The sequence below is a fragment of the Numida meleagris genome, chromosome 3 (assembly GCF_002078875.1).
Source record: "Numida meleagris isolate 19003 breed g44 Domestic line chromosome 3, NumMel1.0, whole genome shotgun sequence".
Lineage (NCBI taxonomy): Eukaryota > Metazoa > Chordata > Aves > Galliformes > Numididae > Numida > Numida meleagris.
The window spans coordinates 38860993-38887826 of NC_034411.1; the positions used below are offsets into that span (position 1 = coordinate 38860993).

The window sequence follows — 26834 nt, forward strand, 5'->3', positions numbered from 1 at the left end:
TTGCTTCAAGAAATGCAAAACACAAAACCAAACTAACAGACACTTTGCCTACAGTATGATTACTGGATCATGTTCGGGAGTCCAGATAAAGACATGCTAGCCTAAGACGTGCACCTGACAGAAATGGCTTTTTGTTTTGGCTGCTTAAACCTTTCAATGACTGCTTCTGCTGATCCAGGACTGTGCAGACTGAAGCCATATTAGAAAACGTCAATACACAGATTATTTTCTCAGCTCTGCTCTTTGCTCTAACGACTGATCACTGTGCCTGTCCTCTGTGTCAGACCTAATTAAGCAATTATAATTTAACATTCACAGTCTTGCTGTATCACCGTTTCAGTCTATTTGTCTCTCTTTGACAGCTGGTATGTTCCAGTGCCAGCTTCAGCTACCTTATGTTACAACTGGAGTAAGAAATTTTGCTCTTCTGCCCATTTCCCATTCCTCCTTGATTCGTCTGTCTGCTTTTCATCTCACCTTACAGGATGACCTTAGGTTACAAGAATCATTTTCTGACTCTGTGATGCCCTGTGAAATCTTAGCTCCACATGCTCCTATCCATTTTTTTAACAGTAACGTGAACATTTTTTGCTATTCTTAATAGGAGAGAGTATTAATAATGAGAGATATGGTTTAGCACAATGGAATTTTGTTTTCAGCTTCTCCTTTCTTAACTAAGAAACTGACTATTTAAAGCACTGTTGCATACAGTTGCCTTCAGCTGCAACATCGCACAGTTACCTACAACACCCAGTTTGCAAGCTGACAGCTCACAAAACAATCACCAACCCTAGAAAAGAGACATAATGCCTATTTTTTTTTATTTTTAATAAAGTGTCTCTTATGTAACTGGTTAGTTTGAACACTTACATGTAATTCCAATTTTATACAGCTCTCTGAATTTTTGATTGTAGCCTTCTCCTGGCACATAGTCTCCTAGGCCAATGGTGCTCAGGGAAATGAAACAAAAGTAAAAAGACTCCAAAAAATTCCAGTCATCTTCCAGAACAGAAAAAATTGCTGCTGGGATAAAGAAAAAGCATGAGACAGTGATGAACCCAAGGACTACAGCATGGATGATGGCAACAATCTGCTTGGAGAAGCCCCAGCGAATGTGGAAATACAGTACAGGCCGCCTGGTGACATAAACAATGATGCGTTGTACCACCGCTGTCAGGAAAAGCAGTGTAAATGGGATCCCGATGACTGAGTAGACAATGCAGAAGGCCTTTCCTCCATCAGATAAAGGCACTGTATGTCCATAACCTAGAATAAAGCAGAGGGAAACACAGGCTGAGTCAAAGCTGAGATTTCATGTATCCCTTTGATATTAGTTATACTGCGTGAAGTAAGAATAGTGATGGGATCTACTGACCTGTCTTAAGCAGGTAAAGAGAGTCTAAGTACTGGCATTAAGGCAATACAAATCCAAAAATATTTTTGTATTTCAAAATGGTGAACGAAATTGTATGAATGCTTATTTTGAAGAAAAAAGTAATGTGTACTCAAGAGCAGGAAACCTACAGCAGGAAAACTGCTTAATTCTGGGTTTTCCTACTGACCTTTTTGCTTAGTTTTTGCAACTTCCTCTTTTACTCACCTTGTCAAGAGGGATCATCCATACTTCAGAAAAATGTTCCTAGATCTACTTAGTAGTAAAATGTTCTAAGACCTTCTATGAAAAGCATTTGAATTGCACTTCAAAGCATTTAAATCAACACTCCAGACTGTATGTTTCCTTACTGCCAAGAAGTGTTTAGATGATAACCCATCCAGCATTATAAGAAGTGTTTAGATGATAACCCATCCAGCATTATAAGCAGAACAAAGATTCTCACAGGAAAAGTCAGGGGATCCAGCCACTGTGGCTGGATTTCTGCCTTGTCATTTATGTGCCAGAAATATCAATTATCATCTGTTTCAAGCGCAGGAATGTATCCACTGTATTTTTTACTAACTGATCAAGGCCCGTCTCAATTCCACAAATGTGCGGTACAATTACACTTACACAGAGCACTAGCAGCTATGCCATCAAAAATGCACTCAGCCTGGTTTTAAGAGCAAATCATGGGTGCAGAAAAGAACATGAAAGCTGTCATAAAGCAGGAATGCAAGCATGTTTTCTTCTGTTTGCCAATCAAAAAAGAAAAAAATTATTTTATTTTTACTGCAGCAAAGAAAGGGATGTCTTCTGAAACCTAGTTTGTGTAGCCACAGTTCTTTGCCCTGAAATCACTCAAAGTAAGTGCAAATAGGCCCTGGTAATTCTGCAGCCTCAAGTCTTCCAGCGCTGTACCCGTAGCATTTTCCAGAGGTGCTGCAATGAGGTGTTTTGAGCAGGTCAGGCAGAGCTCAATGGGCACAGGACATTATCTTGGCCCTCTCTATCAGAACCTCATGACCTTGCCCCTCAGAGGTATCCAGGTATTCACCAGAGCAGATCCCATCACTTCATATGTAAAACTATGATGGCGTTTGTTACATATTTCATTTAATGATTTATCCTACTGATTTTCCAGTGCTACTTTGAGCCAGCTGCCCTGCGGTTCTTCCATCCTTACTACCTTCATTTTGTGTCTTTAGTCTCTTTTCTAGTTCATTTATGAACATGTTAATATAAATGAACAACATTAGTCCCAAAAAAAGCTTCTGAGGAACACCCCTTGTGACAGTCCTCTACTTCAAGAACTAACCATTTCCCTACGCTTTTTTTTTTTTCCTTTGTTTAATCTTTCTCTATCCTATATCCATAAAAGGTCCACCCCGGCAACTTCGTTTTCCTAACAGTATTTTGTGACAGGCAATCAACACAAAGATCAAAAGAATAGAATGATGTGTGTTTGAGCTCATTATAGGGTATGTAAAGTTGATTCATGTGACACAAATATTAAAAAGATAACTGCATTGCTGTATCACTTCCGGGTGTCTTCAGTAAAACAGAACTAGTATTACTTGAATAAGGTCTAGATCAGACCTCATCTGGACTAACTTACCTCATTCTGTACATCCATGCTTAAGAATGAATTAACACCAGTAGAAGAACAGAGAAGGGTTACTGAAAAAGGTAAGGGAGTAGAAACTGTTTATCGAGAGAAAGACAAAGAGTGGTTGGCTTCCCTGGCACAGCTGAATGGAAAGTGAAAATTGATATACTATCTCCTTAATGCATCAGCAGACCAGTATTACCAAGGGAAAAGAAATCTTTTAGCTGAAGAATAATGTTGCCACACAAACAAACAGTTTTGATGTAGCCATGAATAAATTTAATCTAGGAATTAGAAAAAAGTTTCTAAGCTTCAGAGAAGAGTTTTTGAACAGCCACGCACTTTCAGTACTCAGCTATGTTTAAGATGGAGACCTGGCTATTCATCAAAACCATATTATGATGAAGCTTGACAACTTTATGGATGGTGTGATACTATGAAGCTATACACGACAAGCAGAACTTAAGCTTGCAGACCTACAATATTCCTTATAAGCTTCAGGTTCCTATAATTAAATATATGCTTGAACTGTACAATTAGTCCAAGCCTTTACTAATTTGAACCCAAATATCTCTATCGTGCATGCAAAAAAAAACACCCAAAAAACCTTGTTGCATTTGTCAGTTCATAAGGCACTGAGCAAATTGACAGTAATTTAACTCCAGCCACTGTGCTGACCTAGGTAGTAACCAGCTCATTTCTCAGGGAAGAGTGGTTTTTGGTACTGTCACCTCTCTTCTCTCATGACTCCTGAAGGACAAATTGTCCCTCCATGTATTAGAATCATAGAATTAGCTAGGTTGGAAAAGACCTACAAGATCACCTAGTCCAACCATCCACCTACCACCAATAACCCTGCTAAACTATGTCTCTCAACGCAATATCTAAACGTTTTTTGAACACCTCCAGGGACGGTGACTCCACCACCTCCCTGGGCAGCCCATTCCAGCGCCTGACTACTCTTGCAGAAAAGTAGTATTTCCTAATGTCCAGCCTAAAGCTCCCCTGGCGCAACTTGAACCCATTCCCCCTCGTCCTGTCACTAGTTACAAGAGAGAAGAGGCTGACCCCCAGCTCACTACAACCTCCCTTCAGATAGTTATAGAGAGCAATAAGGTCTCCACTGAGCGTCATCTTCTCCAGACTGAACAATCCCAGCTCCCTCACCTGCTCCTCATAAGGCCTGTGCTCCAGACCCCTCACCAGCTTCGTCACCCTCCTCTGAACACACTCCAGGGCCTCGATGTCTTTTTTGCAGTGAGGGGCCCAAAACTGGACACAGTACTCGAGGTGGGGCCTCACTAGGGCCGAGTACAGAGGGAGAATGACTTCCCTACTCCTACTGGCAACACTATTTCTGATACAAGCCAGGATGCCATTGGCCTTCTTAGCCACCTGGGCACACTGCTGGCTCATGCTCAGCCGAGCATCGACTAATACCCCTAGGTCCGTTTCCTCCACACAACTTTCCAGCCACTCTGCCCCAAGCCTGTAGCAGCGCCTGGGGTTGTTGTGGCCAAAGTGCAGGACCCGGCACTTGGTCTTGCTGAACCTCATCCTGTTGGCTTCAGCCCAGAGATCCAGCCTGTCCAGATCTCTCTGTGGGGCCTTCCTACCCCCAGGCAGATCGACACTTCCTGCCAGCTTGGTGGCGTCTGCAAACTTACTGAGGGTGCTCTCAATGCCCTCATCCAGGTCATCAATAAAGATATTGAAGAGGACAGGCCCCAGCACCGACCCCTGGGGAACACCACTCGTGACCGGTCGCCAGCTGGATTTAACGCCATTCACCACCACTCTCTAGGCCCGGCCCTCCAGCCAGCTCCTTACCCAGCAAAGGGTGTACCTGTCCAAGCCACAGGCTGCCAGTTTCTCCAGGAGAATACTGTGGGAGACAGTGTCAAAGGCTTTGCTGAAGTCTAGCTAGACCACATCAACAGCCTTTCCCTCATCCACCAGATGGGTCACTCGATCATAGAAGGAGATCAGGTTGGTCAAGCAGGACCTGCCCTTCACAAACCCATGCTGGCTGGGCCTGATCCCCCGGTTGTCCTGCAAATGCCACGTGATCTCCCTCAGGAAAATCTGCTCCATAACCTTCCCCGGCACCGAGGTCAGGCTGACAGGCCTGTAGTTCCCCGGATCCTCCTTACGACCCTTCTTGTAGATAGGAGTCACATTGGCAAGTCTCCAGTCTTCTGGGACCTCTCCAGTTGACCAGGAACGCCGATAGATGATGGAAAGCGGCTTGGCTATCTCTTCCGCCAGCTCCCTCAGTACTCTCGGGTGGATCTCATCCAGCCCCAGATGATACATTATACAGCATATACTCAGAAGAAAGTGTAAAATCAAAGCCATTGCTACAGAAGAGCATGCAAAAAGATTTGGTTAAGTTGGGTGCTCAGACTAGCCTGCCCAGCTAACTCTTACCAAAATTTTCTCAATTCACATAATTAGTTGAGATGCCTGAAGCAGATGCTGCATTTTAAGGTCTGCTCTGTGCTGTTCTAGTGAGGTTGCCACACCACATAAATGTTAAAGGAGACTGCGTGTCTGCTCCTCAGAGGCTAAGAGTTATAGGAAGTATAATATTGAATGCTGATAGTTGCAGACCAAGGAGAGAATATATATTGAGAAGCTTGAGCTAAAGCAGTCACTACTTACAACACTATGGAAAGTAGAAAGGAAAATGACCCACATTTTCTCCCAGTATGAAACTGCTTATGAGACTTACACCTAGCAATGTGTATACACTTCAGTCAAACACATACAAAAGTCATTAAAAAAAAAAAAACAACACACCAATGTCATATATTAAAACACAAAAATATTACAGATCCAAGGCAGAAGACACTCCATATCTGCTTTTAGCCATTTCTGCAACTTTTTGTTGCTTTCTTGCTCTGATATTTCTTCTAGGAAATGGCTTTCTATGATCCTTCTATAAAGTTATAGAAGGATCATAGAAATAGATATAGATCTATGATCCTTCTATAAAGCACACACTGGCTCTACATAGCTAATAAAATATTTGCTCATTTGTCTTTTCAGCAAGAACTATAATGTTTAGAAGCCTTAATAATTACAATCCTAAAACATTACTTTTGTTATGAAGAAGGTACTACTTACATTCTCTTTATTAAACTGAAGGTATTTAATCTATCAGAGAGGAGTCGGATAGAATTGTTATGGGGGACTAGAATTAAACTGCCCACATAGCGTCTCTGAGAACTGGCACACTGATTATCAAGACAGAATCTAAGATTTACAGTGGGCTATATTTTCTTATGTATAATTTGAACATCAGACCACAATCACTTCCTTAAAAGCACTGACCTTTGAAAAACCAAACTTTCAGAAAAGCTGCCAAAACACAGAAGCAAAGTGACACTGAGATTAAAGGATATTATTTATAGCTAACTCTTTCTATTGACTATTCACAAGTTAGAGGTATTATTCCTTCAAGACAACTCACACAGAAATGCATGCAAGACCAGTAGTACTTGCCATATTAAATAAGATCAGTATACCATCTAGTTCAGCATCCTGACATGGACTTCTATTTTATTGTTCATACAAATACCAAATCCTCTCAATATGTGGAAGGTTGGCTTTCAGTTATGTCTATGTATGGGGATTTTTTTTCCTAAAAAGTTTTTTACTGTCTTATGACTTGGAGAACTTCAGTTGTTGTGAGTTTACATAAATATATAAAATACCTCTACCTGTTTGGATGTAATTTTGAATGTCCCTCTATTCTACAAAACTGCTTATTTAAAAAATTAATTTAGTATGCTTTAACCTTTCTATGCTGATTTTGTTGCAGAGAGTCATACAGGTCAACTATGGGCTCAATAAAATATTTACTCTTCCATTTGCTATCTTCCAAGTTAGACTTCTGTTATTCAGTCTTTCTAAAATGACTTGGTCATGACTCCTCTATTTTTTTCATTGGTTTCTATCTCTCTTGCTTGATTCCCTCTTACTTATTTTCATGTTCAATCTTCCCTGTATCTAATTGTTCCTGTTACATCACTTTGCAGAGAAATACTAGAATTGATCACTGTATTCCAGGTAAGTGATATCTTCTCCATTTTGATATACCACCATACTTTGTTTTGCACAGTCTCTAAGTAGCTTACAACAATGTCCAACTTCTAGAAGACTACATCAAACCCAGCACTGTGTTCAACCATTCCATGCTATTCTTACACTCTGCATCAGCATCCAGCACCAACAGGTACCAAGCTTTCTCCTTTAACCTTTCTCACATACTGCTTTTGACCAATCTAAGTAGTTGTATAGCACCACTGCTTTGTCTCTTCATAATTCAGTGGACACCCTCCACACAGGAGTCCCCAGAGGTTTGGTGTTGTCTGTTTCTGTCAGGTGCTCTTCTTCTTCATATCAGGTGTTTTGCCAAACCACTGCTCCTTCAGATTTCCCTAGGTCCAGGTGACCTGTTGCAACACCGAGCTCCTCAGGGAGGGGAGGGAGATACTCTCAGCGTCCTCCCCATATACATTCACCCAGCTGGCAGAGTACCCAACCCAACCATGGTGGCACAACACTACAAATATGCACACCCTTTTGCTGGTTTGAGTCAGTATCCCTGAGGAGCAGTCTGCCCTTTCAAGTCTGCTCACAATCTCAAAACGCTCCAAAAGATGAAGGGAATTACGTGCTACATTATAAAGTTATGCAAAAGTCCTTCATTCAACCCAAGCATAATATAACTCACTGAAATATGATGAAGACCAATGATAACATTTACATCGATTTTACACAGTTCTTTTTATAAACCTTTGAAATTTTCTATGTGTTTAAACAATGAAATATACCCTTCTTCATAACTGGTCTATAATCCTCTTAGACAAAAGGGAAATGTCAGTTGATGGTAGAGCCACGTGGCAGAGATCACAAATACGTTTCAATTACTTTTTCCATTGCAAGGAGAAACACAACAGTAACCAAAGCGATCAGAAACCTGCCTTACAAAAATTCATATCAACAACAACATGATGGAAGTAGATGGTTAGGAAGTTTACGTAAAGTCAAGCTGTTGATTAGGCCATAAATTAGCAGACGTCATCTACTACACAGAGTGAAAGAAATTCCGAAGATAAACTATATTATGCAGCATATCTATACGTGACAAAGCATCTACTCAGACTCAAATTGTCTTCTGAGAAAGGTATTTTGCCTTTTCTACCAGCTATGCATTGGGAAGAACACAAGTGAACAACTTTAGGGATGACTAGATACACAGGTAGTTAATAACTTTTTAGCAGATGTAAGCCACATTTCTCCGTATCACAGACAGAAAAAAGAATTTAAAGGACTGGAAAAATAGGTGAAAACTGGTCCATAGCTAAAAACGTGCAAATCAGTAGTGCTGGGCAACTAGAAAGGACTTTCTCTCAGAAGCTTGAGACACATCAAAACAATTAAAAGAAGACATTTAAACTAGCTGTATGTGAAAAGCAGGAGTGAAAATTCAAGAGGTCACCAACACAGTTTCATTAAACAAGTCTGAGAATTCTGATTTCCAGCCAGGCTGAAAGAATAAGGAGAAAAAAATCCCCTTTATGGTGGGCAATTTTAAGCTAAGGAAAACCATTTATGTCACATTTTTGCTGCCTCCTCAGTTGAGCCATTAATGGAACTGGTTTTGTGTGCGCTGGGAGAGGGAGGAGGAAGACATGCTGTAAACTGAACTGATTAACTGATCTGGGTCAAAAAAATGAAGGAAAGTGAGGAGGCAATTTGTTCAAAACCTAGTTCATTTCACTAATTAAAGCTTATGGTGCAGTCTTCAAACAGCTGCAGTAGCCTAATTAGGGAGGGGATGAAGGGCGTGGCAGAAACTGCTTAAGCTAGTTTTGCCATAAAGGAAATCATTAAGTCCATGCTTACACAGTAGCATTAGGGGTGATTTAAAACTCCAGCTGAAGTGATTTGATTTACTGCTGTTTCAGCTCCCTCCAATGATTTATCCCTAAAACCTCACTAGAAGAAAAGCGGTGAAAAAATATTTGAACAATTAAATTAATCATGAGAATTACATCTTTCCCATAATGATTTTTCACCTCATCACTTCTCAGAATAGATAATTCTGTTTTGCCAATTTCTAGGTACAATTTCAGTGTGAAATTACAGGCACTCTTCCAAAGCAAAGAGACTGCAGCATACTGACTTGCATGTACCTACTGACTGACTGTACACATCTTCAGTTCCTTCTGAAATCATCTTCTGCTGCTGTTAGTCATCAGCATCTTCTGCTGCTGTTAGTCATCAGTGCCAAAGACTGTTAATTCCTCAGAACCACCATCCTGCCTGCCAGCGAAGTTTGGAGTCAGCTCAGAAAGAATCGGTTCATATAATAAGCTCACTAATGTTACCTGCTGCACCAAGAAAGGTGGAAATAGCATTGAACACGGTCAGTTTTGTAATAGTATTGTGTAAGTCATTTGCGTGGCTGTCAGGATCATCTGAATCAAAGGTATCAACCCAACAGCATGGATATACTGGCACCCAGTTTAAAGGTGGCTTCAAAACTAATTTCTACCAGAACAGTTGTACATCAAAGCATTTATATCTTGCAAAGCATATAAAGGCTACCACATCTGTTCATACACAGGGAGGAATATTTCCCCCGCCCAAAGAAAAGAACAGATCTAGAAACTCTGCCCACGGATTCTGGGAAGATGGGGTGCTGGTGAATAAAAGCGTGGAAAATGTCTGAAGAAAAGCAAGGAATATTCCCCATACATAGATATATACAATGAGATAAAAAGTTTGCTTCATGATCTTACATTTGGTATTGTTTTAACCCCCAAGGGATTTGCATCACTGCTGGCAAAAAAACACTCCTCTTTAATTCCTGTACTGACTAACATGCCATGCGTCAGCCTAAACACACACCGTGACCTACTGACACACTACACACCCATTCTCAGAAAGCACAGCAATCCTATGTGAATAGTTTAGTCTGCATGAGGTCTTATTGAGCTTGATCTTTGCACAGGATAATTCTGTTGGGAAATTACCTAAATTAAATAAATACTTAGCATCAAAAATTTACATTAAAATAGTCAGTTTTTAAAAAATAATTTGTGAATAATTGTATTTTTAAATGAATGTTGTAAGCATTTAGAAGTCAACATGTAATTAATTAAAATAAAATCATTAAGAAAATATTACATATTATCACACTAGAAATGCAGTGGAAAAGGAAAAAGAATGATTATACTGAGCACTGTGAGACAGAGTCTATATGCTACTGGCAACATCAGTATTTAACCTACCTACTTTTTTTTTTTTTCCTTTTTTAAAATAGCAATCATCAATGAGAAAAATACTTGAATAGCAATTTTGAAAAACAAAAAAAAACACAATCACGGAGATCATCATTAAATGGAGCAGTAGGGGAAAGAAAAACAACAACATTCACATATTACAATTCCCTTTTGGAGACAAACTTTTAAGCTCCCAGTCTCAAAATCAGCCCCACATTTTTTTCATATATCCTCACAGAATCAGAATCACAGGTTGTGGTTGGAGGGGACCTCTGGATCCATCTGCTCCAACAGGGCCTGGCTCTCTCCACTTGGCACTCTCCCTTCATGTATTTACAGACATTGATGAGATGCCCCTCAGCCTGGAGAAGAGGACGCTTAACAGTATCAGCCTTTCTTCATGGGTGGGGATGCTCCAGTCCCTTCATCATTTCTGTGGCCCCACTTCTCTCATATGCTGGGGAGCCCAGAACAGGACACAACACTCCAAGTGTGGTCTTACCAGTGTTGAGCATTGAGGAGGGATCACCTCCCTTGACCTGCTGGCAACACTCCTCATGCAGCCCATGACACCATTCACCTGTATGATATTAAGGCTGCCCTACATCTTCCTACATAACATGAAATACTCCAGGTGGGAAACTGAAATTGTAGCATGAGCATGTCTTTCTAAGTCCTTTTATTTTTTTTCCTATATCAATTATGCATCAAGAGGAACTGTGCCACTGTAAATATACAGATTAACAATAAAACACAAAAATCCTTTTATTTCTGTCTCCAAATTCTGACATACTTTCACATGAATTATTATTAATCTTTTCTCTCATGTAGAGATGAAAATTTGAAAATGTTTATTCAAACTAGGAAAAAAAAACATTCTTGAAGATTGATGAAAAATAGCTTTGCAAAGCTCCACCCATGAGTTAGCTATTATCTCCATCCATAAGTAGTAATATAAGAATGTACATTAAAAACATTTTTCAATTAAATACAAGTGACATAATATAAAGCAGTACAACTACCCTGTTACCACTTCAATCACCAAGAAAAAAGCTGCAGCTAGTGCAGGGAGACCCTTGGAAATTATATATTTAGGAATGATAATTTTCTACTTAAATGTTGACAACTTTGATACTCTTTGCTCTCCACAGAGGCAGTAAGAGAAATAACAAGATGTTACGAAAAAGAAAATCTTTGTTCCACTTGTTGGCAAAACTAGTCCTTTACAATAAGAAAATAGCTTGGTTGTGCAACAAGAACTGAGATCTTAAGTTTTTCCATCTAAATTTTATGAAAAAAAATAATTATCATATTATTTAAATCATCAAGTATATGACAACTCTGGTCCAGAACAAATTATTTTAGCTATAGAAATGTTAAGTATAGCAATGGAAGAAAGAAATGTGGAAAAAAGTAAGACTTGCACAGCCAGTTTGTTTGCATCAGCACAGTAACTGTGGATCTGTACAGCGGAACAATTGCTTGCATGGACCTAAGGTCATCATATTTGCGCAAGTCGGAGTTTAACAGATTTGCTTTACTTTTTTCACAGCGACTGGACATCCATTTTAGTAGTTGAGGTGCACTTGCAACCTCTCCAAGGTTGCCTCCTTCAGCTTTGTTCCGCTGAAGAGGAATCCAGTTTGCATGCTCCAAGGCCACTCCACAGCATGCACCATCAGTGGGAATGATCTGGAGACTCAGTTCTCAGTAGCACACTCCTGACCTGAACCAAAGCACTACTGCAGATGTACCCACACAGGGCCAAGAAATCTGGCAGGCCTCAGCAGCCTTCAAAGTTTGAAAATGAATTCAACAGCATCTCTGCAGCATCACCTCCTGCACTTCCACTCAGCAGGCCCCTGCCAGAGCAGCTTAAAAGTGCAGTTCCTTATATGAGAAATGCTTCCTTTTCCCCGATGGGCTCCAGTTTCCATAGGAAATATCTTCACTTATAAATAGTTTCTGAATTGCCACGATGACTCATAGAGATGGCAGATGAGTGATGACAGTATTAATGCTCTGTGGGGCTACCTGAACCACAGGCCGCTCAAGAACATACAACGACACTCCACAATCTGGAAGGAAACTAGACATAACTAGGCCAGCCCAAACAAATACTAATACTTCCTTAATTCTAACCTAATTCTACGCTTCTATCCACCACATGGTTCACTCCATTTCTCACTCACCACACCATGTGAGCCAATGCAAAGATTACAGCTGGATGGGCATGCTGAATGGCTAGAAATATTTTGATCATTTACTGTGACTACTGTTTCAGTCAGTTATTACCTATAGTTTTTATTTAATGCAGTGGAAAATATTACCTTCACTGCTGTACAGTTGTAATGATGAACTAGTCACGCACCAGTGGCTATAAGGAAGTGCTCAGCACAATGCTACGCAGGAAAATGGGTTCTACTAGAGCCGCATAAATGGCAGTTCCACCACACAGGAGCCAAATGCAGCCAAAAGTGCAAGTACAGAAAATAACAAGACCCTTCCACGCCCCAGATGATTATTAGTGAATGGTTGGTGAAGTAACCTCTTTACTCAACCACAGGGTTAGGTAGAAACACAACTCAAAAGGTAATAACTTTAAGTGAAAAATGAGAGCATCTTCTGTGTTGCAGCCTGACACTGGATCTCCCTAATCCTGCCTGGATACATTACATCTGAGTAAAGCACACATCAGCAGTCCAAGGGAACTTTCTCAAGCAGTCTAAATGAAAGCAGATTGCTTGCCTCTACAAAAGGGCCTACTGTGTGAAACAAAGGTGGCACAACTCCAGGTGAGGCACGTGCTCCATTTCCAGGGCTATTAAACACATCATTAGAAAGGACACATGCTCTTTAGGAAAAGCTTGAGTTCTCCAGGCACTGAACTAGTAGAGCTTTCCCATTTACCATGTGTGAACACAAAACCAGATTTTTTAAACCTTACTGTAAGCTACATGGTTCCTATGAAACTGTTAATTGTGAAATGTCTGTAATAACGTGCTTAACCTTGAGCCCAGCATGAAGTTTGTAGTGGCTGGACAGAGTCCTGATAGCTTCAATCACGTTTTGTGAAGAGATGTGTCATCAAGGACTTCATATTCTATGTGGACACATCTTCGTACAGAGCTCAAGACAGGAGCAAAGACTAGATATGTGAGCGCATTCAGCAGACATAAGTCTGCTAAACCGATATGTCAAAGCATTCAGGCTTCAATTCTATCACAGATGACAGCCAAATATATGCAGGCATTGCTGCATTTGCTAGCTTAAGAACAGCAGCAAAACTAACTACTATTGTTTTAAAACCCGAAGTTTGTATACCGGGATTTGGCTCTTCTTAGTGCTCTTCTGGATTTAAGACCCTGTAAGGGTTAAAATGCAATCAAACCAGGATCCTTTTGGTACTGGCCTTCCCCCCACCTCTCAATAACAGCACACTGCTAGAAATACCAAAACTAGAGCATTACATTTTTTAGAACTGCCTCTAGCAGTCATTTAGCATAAGTAATGCAACATGCATCTTGCATCAAGAGTTTCCCTGAAATCTCAGCTTCATTTTTCAGTGTGGGGGGAGAGGAATATGAAAATGACAGAAGTCTGCTGAATAACAGACAACCCCACTAGGTCAAAAGCAAGGTTAGACTTCCTGAGGACTCCTCAGAGAATTCAGCAAGGAAAATTCCAGTTATTCTTTTGTTAGCTTACCTGCCTGCTAGGCAACAGATGGTCAAAAAATCTGTATCGAAGTGCCCCCTCCCTCCTACCAGACTACTTTATTATGAATGTTCCCTGATAGAAAAAACTCTGCCTCAGTAACTAAAATTTGATGAAAGAGAAACATGAATGGATTTTAGTAAGGAACATCTTGTAGTCCTCTGAATGTCAGAAAACAAGGCAAGGTTTTGCGCTTATCTTTTGGTATGGGTTTTTGCTCTGTTAGGTTTAGCAACACACACATTGCAGCAATGTTGCCACAATAATGGATTTTTAAAGGAACTGATCACCAAGATTTAAAAAAGCAATCAAAGAAACAGGCTTATTAAAAATCTTCTTAAGAACTTCAACATCAATTCCAAGGTACTGAAAAAGGTACAAACCTTTCTGCAATTCTTCCTGGGATTTACATCCCAAAACGTTCAATGTGGAGGAAAAATAAATAAATCTTAACACGGGAAATGTTTTGGCAGAACAGAGAATGTGACATTACTGAATAGATTTAGTCACTATTTTGTACATGACGGTGATCTTCTCATTTCATATGTTAATTTGGCAAAAAGCATCATGATACTTTCACCTTCACAACAGCATAAGTGATATATCTTGAAAAACAGTAATACTTCCAGATTTCATCTTTAGGTATGGCAGTCTGCAACAATGACACCTACACAAAAATTAATTTTAGTAGCTTAGGAATGCATTTAGCATTTAAGTGGCAGTGAACCTGTGAAGATATGCACATTCTGAAGAGACAAGCAGAAGATGGAAACGCTTCTGTCTTGGAAAAGGCCTGGAATTATGGTTTCATTTCGTGCTGCAATTTTCTCTTTCCCCACCTCCTCTAATCTTCCTGAAATGGGATTTAAAATTCTATCAATTACTTCAGTCTTCCAACACTTGAAAGACCTTGTTTATGCGCAGTATACTACAGGGATGTGCCAGCTGCCACTGCTGAGCCCACCACCTGTGCAGTACAGTACTCAGCTTGAAAAGAACGAGTCTAGTACTGTTTACTGGGAAGAGGCTTCTAAAAATTGATAATGAGCACCTGGTACCATCCCAAATGTATCTTGGGAGGTGTCAAAAGCTTTGAATGTGTTGCAGTGGCACTTACTGCAGTACTTTCATCACATCTAATTAGTGAAGAATACCTATCTAATCTTGCTAAGTTATCATTTCTTGCACTGAAATGAGCCACAGTTGTTCTTCCTATCATCTGGGAATAAAAAGAAACAGCCAGCTGCATATTAGTATGCTTCCCACCTCTACTCTGAAACAAAAATTGCTTTATTGCACAACCAGGAAGAACAGAGCATGAAAACAGTGAATGAAACTGGTATTGTGAGCAGTAAAGAATTATCAAGCAGCATTAAAAATTAAGCAATTTCATGCTGGGAAGTTGAAAACAAATCCGTAAGGAACATATTTCCATTAAAATGCAACCTCACATGGAAGAAAGTATTATCTACCAAATACAACAGGGAATAGGAATTTATACTTCTAATCTTGCTGCTGATTTGATATGTGGAACTCTGGGAAATTACTAGCATCAGCTCCCTCGTTTGGCAGAGGAAGACACACAGTCCTTACATATCTTTGCAATATGCTTCAGTATTTCAAACTTAAATCAGTCAGATGTGATAATACATTTGCATGTAAATAAATCCTTTCTCCACCTACAGTTTTAATAACCACTTCCTAGAAATACAAAGAATTCAACAATATACAGAGCAAAAAAAGAAGCCTATCAACCCAAGCAGCAGCAATCAGTGAATCAACCAACCAAAACAGAGAGATTAAAGTGCATCAGTCTCCACTTTCATGGAAGGTATATTCCATCTGGAATATTTATTTCTAACTTGAAGTTAACATTTAACACTTCTAAAATTAAAAGACACAGTTTACAAAGGGGCCAAAGTGAAATATTTCTCAGATGAGGTGGATTATTTTAAATCACAATCCTTAATATGATGTTTGATGGTACTCTGCTATCTGCATATAGTCTAGCTAGATATACTCACCATTTTATGTTCAAAACAGAATATTAATTTGTGAGGCTAAATGGGGAAAATACTCTAGCTGTCCTGAGAGCTAGGCTACTGAACCATAAGCAGATTTTACAGACATTGAATATTGAATCATTCACATATTTAGGACAGCCCATCATAGCAAACACCAACTGCAGGAACCATAAACTCAATTAGTCACATTGGAATTGGGATAGTCAAGATAATCGCAACTGTCTATGCGCTACCAACAATTAAGAGGAAAGCAAAAGGAAAGAACAGCATTGTAATTGCACATACTATGATGAGGAAGCATAGATAGCTTTGTTCAACTAGAAATTATTTAGAAATAAATAGCAACGTAGCGCTTAGAAAGGCAAACTACAGATACAATACATCTGGATAACAATATAAAGATACCAACAGAGCAACTTCAATGCTATGCAGCTTCAAACACCATACTGCCTGTTCAGATTAATGGTAATTTATTTTAAAATGATGTTTCTTCAGTTTGCTAGCAAAATGCCTCTTGAGTGGTATTTCATGTCTTTAGAAATTCTTGCAACTATAGTATCAATGATGACTCCAGATCTCATTTCCTTAAGTCCCCATACCTTAAGGTTGTATATGCATCTGAACCTGCTTAGCAACCACCCAGCCCCCTCCTATCAGTGCATTTGCAAAGGACAGTCAGCAAGAAAAAGGCTAGACTGATGCAACTCGTGACTAAGGGAAGTGAGTTGCTGTAAGCCGGACCCCTCAGACCTCTGTACTCTGTGGGGGAGGAAAAGGTGATAAACTGGCTGGTAATCCCAAAATAAAGGCCTAGCACTGAAAAGTCTGGGTCAGCAATGACTGACAGCTTGCACATCTTATCAAGGGAAGTATTTCTGTGCAAGCATCTGGCCCCAGGAACACATCCAGTTTCTTGTAATCGTCAGCAATCAGGACTTATAAAGTAATTACAGTAACTGTACAGGATAGTACGACTGCATTAGTTCCTCATTAGTTTCAAAGATGATGAAATTTATCATATAATACTAATTATCTAGTGGGAAAAAATACAGCTCCCCTCAAGATGCATGCATCTGAGGTACAGCAGATAGATTCCTATCAGGGTGTAGAAATACTTCAGTGATGGCATCTGTATTAACAAAGAGGAGTCCTGTTAAATTCTTTCAGTTTTGCTAGCTGTCACTTTAATCTTGCTTGAAATAATGCTTCTTTACAAGCAGCAGTCAGTAATTGTCAGATACATCATCAGTACAGGAAACATGTTCTTAGGTTGCCGGCCTCTTTCTTACATCTGTTGTCAGTTTGGCTGTGCATTTTGGATTCTCTCCGTGCTTTCACCAAATTGTCACACTAGGCATCTGATTTAATCTAAGACATCCTGCCAAGAAAGAAAATCCTTTTCCCTTTGTGGGTCTACCCCTATTACAGTAGTTGTAGCTTACCTAAAAGCAGCAACTCAGAGCAAACTAATCCCGCAGAAAGTGATTATTTTTTTTTCCTAGGCTGATAAACTGACTTGGCTAACTGTTGTGGTCCAGGAAGCAATACATCTAGCACAGGGAATAAGGTAGGGCCATAGGGTGGCAGACAGGAGTCCAAGCTGTGCTCCTTCCAGAGGCAGAGTTGCTATGTAGCTCAGCACATTTTATTTTATTTCACCCTTTAAGGGATGAGTCTGGGCACAACTAAGCTGATGTCTCCTTGACTCTTGGAAGAGTCCAGAACAATGCCTGAGAAGCAACCAGTCACTGAATTGGGCCTGGTGTCACCTTTTTGGTTTGACTGGTGGCTAGTGTCTTCACCAAGTCTGGAACTCGAGCCAGCTACAATTCCAAGTAAAGGCTAGGGAAGACCATCCCTTCCCTTTTTGCGTTGATGCTACAAATAGGGAGGCTGGCCCACACTCTCTTTTTTGCTGCTGTTCTATGCCACTTGGAGCACCAGGGAGGCAGGCCAGGCACTGGATCCAGGCCTGATGATTTTCCTATCCGCCTTTATTTCTCTTTTTCCTTTTCCTCTCTCTCTAAAAGTTGTTAAGTAATGCAAGGCTTACTTGAATTCAAAACGAACAGCACAGGTAGACAGAATTGTAGGAAGACCAACGCATGTAGGATACCTGTTTTGTAGAAGTGTCCTATTAAAGTTTATCTTTTTTCCTCTTATGTATGGACCTTGAATGTTGTTTTACCTTAATCTAACCAGGGGGATTTGTAAATCTGGTCACTCCTCCCTCCCTTTGCAGACAGGACGTGACACACCCTGAACAAACGCTTGGCTAGATATAAGGACAGGCAACCAGCACACTAAAGCTGAGCAAACTCTACCTTCTTCCCACAAAGGCTATTCATGCATTTGATAAGTTATCTGGGCTGTAATAGCTGATAACAGTCTTGTTATCTGCACTGAGTACACAACGGTACAACCTCCTAGCTGGGAGTGGCAATACTTTTGTAGTCTCCACTGAAGATACAGAAGTATGTACTGCGAACTGATATGGTGTCTCTAAGTCCTTGTTCAAGTAGCTGCAGTTTTCACTAATACTACTAAACAGGAAAAGTATTACTGACAAAAACAAAACAAACAAACTCAATAACAACAACAAAAACCCACAACCATCCAAAGCAAGAAAATGAAGTCATGAGGAAGCGTATCTGCACGACAGAAAAAATGATGAAAGTGCTCTAGAAAGTAAAGCAGTTCTTGGATGCAAATGCTTCTGTATCTACTGATAAAAGATGGCTCAGAAACATCAGAGATTATCACCTTCTCCCTCATGACATCTAAGGCCATGGCATAATGCAAAGCTAAAATCTGGAACATTGTAAACTGATGTTTGTGTTAAGAGAGTTCCTGGTTTTGGCTGAGATTCATTACTAGTAACAACTTCTAGTGTGAATGATGTTTTCCTCTAAGCAGTGTGCTAAACTGTCAGGCACCAGTTACCCCAGAAAGCTTGACCTGAAGATGCAATTGGCTTCAACTAGTACAAACAGCTGCACCGAAAGGTCTAAGAGACAAATCTTTATTTTTGCACTACAGATAGTTGGAATATAAATAAATAACTCCATAAGAAAGTAAGGCAGGAGACTGCCCTATCCTCAGATTTTCTCTTATCAACATGAGTTGCTGATTCACAGAACACAACATCATACATTTTTGCACGTTGTTTGTTTGCCTAATGGGAGTTGCAGTAATGGACTAGAGGAAAGGCTGGGGGTGAGGATTTCTCAAAAGACATTGTTTAACTCACCTAAGTGTATTAGCATCTCTTACATAACAGAGCTTCATTACCAAATGCTAACTATTCAGATGATCGACAGCATTTTACATTCCTTTCTGGGCATCATTCTAACACTTTCCTGTGACAACTTTCAAATTGTAAAAACACATCTTTGAGTTTTTGCCATCTTGGAATACTGATGCAACAGTACAGCAAAGTTAAAATATGACTGTGAAAATATGTTCCAAGACATGCTACAAAGTATTTAAAATGCAATTGCTCCTTAATAGATCATACAGCCTGAAGCTTCCAAAATTCTAGGAGAAATAAAGTTATCCAGTTTGACTTTGGGTTTTCTCATTTGCTGTAGGCTTCAACAGGAAAGGCCTATGCCTCTCTTGTAGAATATGCGGTTGGTTAATAGCTACTTAAATAATACAGAGAGTAGAGATCTCATGGCTTTTTCATGTTAATCTTAAATACAAGAAATCTCTATGGCTTTTCTCACCCTTTTATGAAATTACACATACAGGTTTGTACACACAGCTGTTTTCCACTACAGCTTTCTTTAAAGCTATGAACCCTCGGATCCCAGCCTACTACTAGAGAACAGGCAAAATTATAATTTTAGCCTTGCCTTTGCATTTGGTTACTCTGAAGGAACAAAACCCTTTTCAAACAATATAATAAACAAAGGAAGGCACACACTCTAGCTTGTCTCTGGACTTTGGCACTACTATGTATTGTATGTTGCAATGTCTGAGCCTGGCAATCATGTATCATATTTAAAATGTGTTCACAGAGTTCCTTGTAGGTTTAAAATAACAAAGTAAAAGTCCAGCTGTCACATAAGAGATAATTCAGTACAAGCTTTAAGATAAAAGCATACACAAGTCCCACTCAGTTCAGTGCTGCCATCATCTGAAGTCTTCTGTTACTTTTGTACCTTCTTGCTGAGAAATCATCTTGCATTTTAAACCAATTACATATCTAACACTTGCATGTAACAAAAAGGGAAAAGAAATTTGTGAAACAGTAAATTTTACAATCATTGTTGTCCGGCTGCCTCCTTTTTCCTTGACATAGGAGAGTTTTGCCCTACAATTCTGTATCTCACTTAGCTTCAGGATACTCATGAGTCACATTTAGGCACATTACAACAGAAAGGAAGATGCAAAAGCAGACAAGCACTTGTGACAGAATTCCAAGAGGCTTAGCAACTGGGAGTTTTCTGTAGATCAAACTATTTTTCTCTCCCAACAGTATGAAAGATAAACCCTATGCTCATGCTTTTAGTCTCACTGCATGTTTCTGTAAGAAAAGCCTGGCGTACAGCTTCTGCCAATGCTGCAGGAAATATTTAAGCTGAATCAGACGTGTAGTTTTTTATTTTAATGGCATGCTATCACATCAATACCAACTAAATGCAGCTTCTTTACTGTAACCACTGAAAAATATTCAACATCTAAATAAAATATTTTTGTATTGATTTGAGAAAAGGATTTCCTTTATACTCATCTCAAGGTAATACAGTCAGCAATGCCATATAGCCAGTACAACAAAGAAACAAGGTCCCAAAATATAAGTGCTTCCTGATGCAAGCTTTCATTTGTAAAAGGTAGAGCCCTCAAGTTAGATTCATCTATTCTTAGGATTAAGTTTCTGCTTACAAAAAATAATAATAATTACAGTGAATTTTTTCATGGTACAACGTATTACTCAACTCTGCCATTTCAGTATTTCTTTTCCCTGGAACTAAGACAAACTTTTAGATTCTTAGAAACAGTGATGCAGATTTTATAAAAGAACTTAAGGTTACTTAACTGATTTGATTAAAATGCTCCTTAAATAACTAAAAGACATGGAAGCAAGTACTCAGGTACTACATGCAGGATGAAACTCAGAAGTACATTTTAGCCTTTTCCTTTTAGCTTCTGAGGTTATTTTCAGCATTTTCAGAAAATACATTCCATATGCAGAACATGAAATGCAAATAGGGAGCAAGAGATGACAAAGTCCCATTCTCGCGGCATCAGTTCTCTCAAGGTCGTGTTTGTAATGGTATTAAACTCTGCTTGAAAACATTCTGCATATAAGCCACTCCATAGGTTTTTGTTCCGTAGTAGACAGTAAAAGGATGCACAAAGTCTCTACTCTGTGTAAGTTTAACATCAGCCCAAACTCATGATTTTAAAGAGAAAGATAAGAAAGAGAGAAAGATAAGGAAGTCGCTATTGAAGTTTCTGCTGGTACACAGCATGCAACTTTGGCGCAGGGCATAGCCTCACTTTCTCTCACACTAACAGAGTGGTGTGGAGACTACCGGGTTGGTCTGCTCTGCTGGTGAAACCTGTTTCCCAGCCCAGCCTCACGCCTCTGCTGCTGTCAGGGAGCACTACCTAAGCACACTCCTTGCTTCCGCATCTGTATTGCGCCAAAGACTCAGAGGTACTGTGATACCTTCTGAAACTAATTAAGCTACTGGTATGAAAAGTCAGTTGAGAACACAAGCCATGGTAATACTGATGACGCACCAGCTGGAAAACTCACCAGTTTCACGTCTGTGCTTTAGTGACAGCTGGGACACCACTTGGATTGACATGAGGGCTCCCTCCGAGTTTTCATCCTCTTTTTGGAGAGGAATGTGCATCTTCTTTCCAGTGGAAAGAAAATTCACACATTCTTGCAAAAGCCAATCTGATACTTCTCTGAAGCAAAGCCACTTGAAAAGCTTTCCTTCATTTGTTTCTTTCTTTTCCAGTTTTCAATTACATCACATTTTCTGTCCTTTAAGAAATGCAATCTTATAAAAAATTTTAGCTAGGTTCTTAGGTGGAAAAGCAGCAGACATCAGGGTCTGCTGGGTCATCACCAGTAACTATGCTAGAGTTGTAATTAAATGTTGTACAAATATCATAACCTTTAAGCAGCTGATGTCAGGTCCAGAAACACAGTTGGAATTTAGGCAGCTAACTCTTGAAGCATTTTTTATGGCTGCTTTCTACTCCTGAAGGCATGAATAGTCACCCAGGTATCCCAATTTTTCTCAAATTGGGAAGATTCCATTTTTGTACATGCCGAGAAACACCATGGTCTTCATATGGTTTAGCAGCTTGTGGCCTACTTTATAATTAACCTGGAGCAGGGGCTCAACCAGGAATTTCTCCCTGGACTGTGCTGTTCTATAAAAAAAAAAGTATAGATTATTAAAAAGATGATGCAGTGGATCAAAATGAAACAGAGAACAAAAAACAGCCAACAGACTGAAAAAAATATGGATTTCAAAGAATGGCTATTTTAAGCTATATACATGTGAAAGTGAAAATCCTATTTGGGAATGATTAGGAACTGTGGGATTTGATTATTAACTGTATGCACGTTAGAAGCCCTGCTCTGAAGGCGTACATAACTTTTACCTTAGGATTCAATTTCGAGATGTCAGCAGAATGCTACTAAAAACTCCAACTTTGCAAAAAGATTACAAACTTTTTAATGAAAGGCAGATTTTTGGAGAGATTACTCTTCCTTTCAAGATGTAAATATCACAGAACAAACTAAAACCAAACAGAGTAATAAACAGAAATAATAAGATAACATGGCTTCTGGTTACTATCTGTGATAAACAGCAAATAATTTTAACACAGCAGAAAAAGGGAAATAACAAAATTAGCATTTACAAAAAAATCAATTAACAAGCCCAGGGTAGAATACCATCAACTCAGTCCTGACCCCAGTTGCACTGTGTATCAAACTAAGTTCAACGGACTGCTTCATTGATTTATTTTTTTTCTGTCCTGAAGAGGAAAAATGACCTTAGACCTGACACGGAAGGATGAGAGAGGCAGTAGCATGTTCTTCCAGTGTGGAGAGCTGCTGGACTAGCTCCTCACCACTAGGATGAGAGCAAGGCAGGCAGCACAGCAGGATGCAGAAGTGAGGACAGAGCAGGTAAGAGCAGTGCTCCATCCATCACCAGACACCACTGCTCTGAACAACAACGCAGTAATGCTATTCCATAGCTTCTCTGGTTTCTGCCAGGAGATGGGCTGTACTATTCATTGGCCTGTAAAGCACAAACACTGGATTAGAGCTAGCGTTGCCACCCTTTATTTCAGCAATTACAAACTGATGGCTGTGGTCACATGAGAAACCAGCAACTGCCAGCCTGCATGAGAGGACAAACCCGGATTTCCTCTCTGCTACTTTCTATGTCAGCAGAGAACACAAGAGCCTTGTCCCAGGCACACAAGAGGTAACACAACCAAGCTACTGGCTGGAACTGTCATCTCTGGTAAGTAAAGAGCAACTTGGACCCTGAATTATTAAGACTAATATCCTTCTCAAAATGTTTACTATCATTAATTTTGACAAATACCAGCATTTTGGAAATAGTCATTCATATGACTTTTATTTGCCTCAAACTCTGAAAGGCTGGTTGGGTTTTTTTTTTTTCTTTGTTCCCTTAAACTTAACTCCCTTATCTACTAGTTTTAAATTTGAAGTTGTTTTGATTTTGTTTAATGTTCCCATGCACTGTAAGACAGGGACCATGACATGACGCATCCAATCCACCTTCTCAGTATTATTACATCTTATTTGTCTTGTTTTCTCTTACAGCTTCATAAGACATACAGTGGTAGTCTTTTTTTCTCTTCTTCCTCAAGAGAGGAGAAAGCCATTAGTTCAAATCCTTGTCCTGAGAAGAGCATAAAGCAGACCTCACCTTAAAACTCTCTTACACCCCAGATGAAAGCAGCTTAACTCTGGGGGCGGACTGGAATACGGCAGCAGCAAGTCTGGAGCTGCTTTGCGGTCAATAAAAATGGAAATGTACCCCAAGAGGAGAGCAGACAGACAGACAGACTGACTCTTTCACTTTGTGCATGACTACTGAAGCTATGAAGTGGGACTGGATGCCACGCCTGATTCCGGGACCGTCTCTTGGTCAATGTGTAAGGAGACAGCCACACCAAGCAACTATGGCTTATCCTACAGTGCCTGCTAACATCAAGCCATTCTACAGGGGTGTGGGTTCCAATCCCTCCAAGCGAAGGAGGGAAAAAGAATGCGGTTTCCTCACATCCTAAATCAACATCCAAACAGTCAGCACACTGAATGTAAGCCTGCTTTGGCATCTTTCTCGACTTACCTCTTCATTTCCTTTACTTTCCTTACAAGCGCTCCAGTATAAAGAACATTCTACCACGCATCACAGCACAATCTAGCATTGTCTCCTACAGCATCTCGAGCAAACCACATTTTCCTGTGAGTGCTGTTGCTAAGTAACTAACTACTCTTACAAGAGAAACCCAGTTCCCTCCCAAAGTTTGGCATCCCCGCCCTGGTGAGTAGCTGCAATTTACCACAGGTATTTAAATGATCCACAAGTGCTACACACGGGAGCAGCACAAGGATGCTTCAGTTTTCCACTGCAGACAGAGATAATCCAGTTTAAACCATCATAAAAAGTTTGGATTTTTACACACAAGAGGAATCAGAGGCGGTTTCGAGGCAGTCACTGCTACCGCCTGCTGAAGCCTCAGCCCCAGCCCACATCAGGGCACTGCATTAAGCAGCTTGTGGCTGTCCTGGGGCAGTCCGCACACACAGCCCGCATGAATTTCTTCCAAGTAATAATTTACCTTACTGTTTTTATTTTACAAATGCCCTTCATTGAAGAATATTTCAGAATTCTTAACTGGCTTTATCATCTTCAGGGATTTTTTTCTAGTTAGTATGAAGCCAATGCACATAAAACGAATGGCAGGGAACAAGAAGTGGAGTTGGGGGTGCTGAGATTAAACAGTTTCCCTATATGTATCACATAGAAAACTAAAAGGCTGCAAGATAAATGCACGCAGAGGACAGAACTTATTTACATGATGAATGGCAAATTCCATCAGCTGAATCTCAGAAACAACGCAGTGCTCCTTGCAATTTCATATTGCTTCTCCTAGCTCAGAAACATGGTACCATCAGTTGGTACCACCAGAATCAGCCCCCTTTTCTACATTTGTCAAAAAACATTTTACCTTTTTGTTTAATAAAAACTCTTTGTAATAAGCAAACATCCTGATCTGTATACTCGATGACTTTTTTTTAAAAATAAGGTAATGCTTGTTCCAGTAATTTAGGCAATGCCAAAATAAGATTAACTAAGTACACAGCAAAACATTAAATGCCATTATTGATATCAGCTGATTAAGTTTGCATTAGTAGTGAGAGTGATCACTTAGGGGCAGGAGAAAAAACATGGCATCTTTTGTAGTAGTACCAACAGACTGCCAAGACTTGGGTTGCTGGAAGGGCAGCACTTGCTGGACAACTTTTAGGGAGAATTTTTTGAAGTTCTTCTTAATCAAAGAGCTTCTGCTACTGATTTTAGTAAGGAACCCAGTCATTCAGGTTTTCACAGTTGGCTTCCCAGCACAAACACCTGCACTCATTCTTCTCAGGGACGCTGTCCATTACAATCATACCTGAGACATAACTGTTTTGAAAAATAAGTGCTTATAAAAACCTTGGCCAAAGGAATGTTTCCTCAGGACTTTTCAAATACCAATGAACACTGCTATCTGGAAGCAAGTAAGCATTATATAACATTAAACCAAAACTGACAGTAAAGAAAAAAAAAAACACCAACAACCCACACACCAAAGAACTGCCACAAACCAAGCTGCTGACATTTAACAGCTGGGTGTTCCCACCCAGTTCAGACTGAAGAAAATGCGAAGGAGGCTGAGACCCTAAGCAGTGCTTCTAAAAGCAGTTAGAAGTTGTAAGATGGGCACCTAGCTGGATTTCCAAAAGGACCTTTTTGGAGGGGAGGGGAGGAACAAACTTGGCACAGTGCCTGCCTCTTTAAGGACTGAGTAAAGTCAATACTTTTGCTCTCCGTGCTAAGTAGGGCGGACTTAAAATATAGCTTCATTTTTAATAATTTAGCATGCACAAGGACATCTCTGTAGATGTTTGTGGGAGGTAGAGATACCTCTTACACAAGAGTAATTCTGCAGCTCCTGGGAAGTCGAGGCAGTGACTCGGATGTCCCCTGCTTTGCCCTACAGCCATTTGCGGGCGCCTCTTTGCTGTCACTGTCACAGGGCAGCCCAACGCCCTCCTGAAGCCAAGGGCAGGCGGGATGAAAGTTACAGCTTTCAAAAGATATCAACTCTAAGCCTCTGCACCATGACATTGTGCAAGGTATGCAAAGTCTCTTCTTGCCTCCACCGCGAGATGCTCCAAATCCAACAATGACCCCCAGAACCAGAGAGGCGCATTCAGACTAACAGCACCCCGTGCTTCATTAAAGGCAGAATTTCGGACCAATGGCAGAGCAGCAGACGCCTCGCGGCAGGCTGTGCCGGCGGTACCGGCCGGCCGAGCACTGCTTCCAGGTGCGGCAGGGCAGCCCGCTCCTACCCGAAAGCTCAGCGACTTACGGATGCGCTCTCTCCGGGCACCCAGCAGTTGGTTTTCCCACTGCGAAACAAACGACGCCGGGGTTTTCCCTGCCTCGGTCGCTCCTCCCGCGGCCGGCCTGCTCACCGTCACCCTCCCGCCGCCAGGCCCCGGCCCGGCGCGGCCCCGC

General features: G+C 40.4%; 1 protein-coding gene and 1 long non-coding RNA gene across 2 annotated transcripts in view; one reads left to right on the forward strand and one right to left on the reverse strand.

The window, feature by feature from the left end:
* KCNK1 (potassium two pore domain channel subfamily K member 1) overlaps positions 1-26834 on the reverse strand; it is a 32683-nt gene that overhangs the window by 5224 nt on the left and 625 nt on the right. Inside the window, exon 2 of the mRNA XM_021392563.1 lies at positions 871-1266. Coding sequence (XP_021248238.1) covers positions 871-1266 — 396 coding nt within the window. The remainder of the gene's footprint in view (positions 1-870; positions 1267-26834) is intronic.
* Positions 5877-25311, forward strand: LOC110396725. Its single transcript, XR_002437207.1, has 2 exons — positions 5877-23534; positions 23861-25311. It is a non-coding gene; the product is annotated as an uncharacterized LOC110396725 (long non-coding RNA).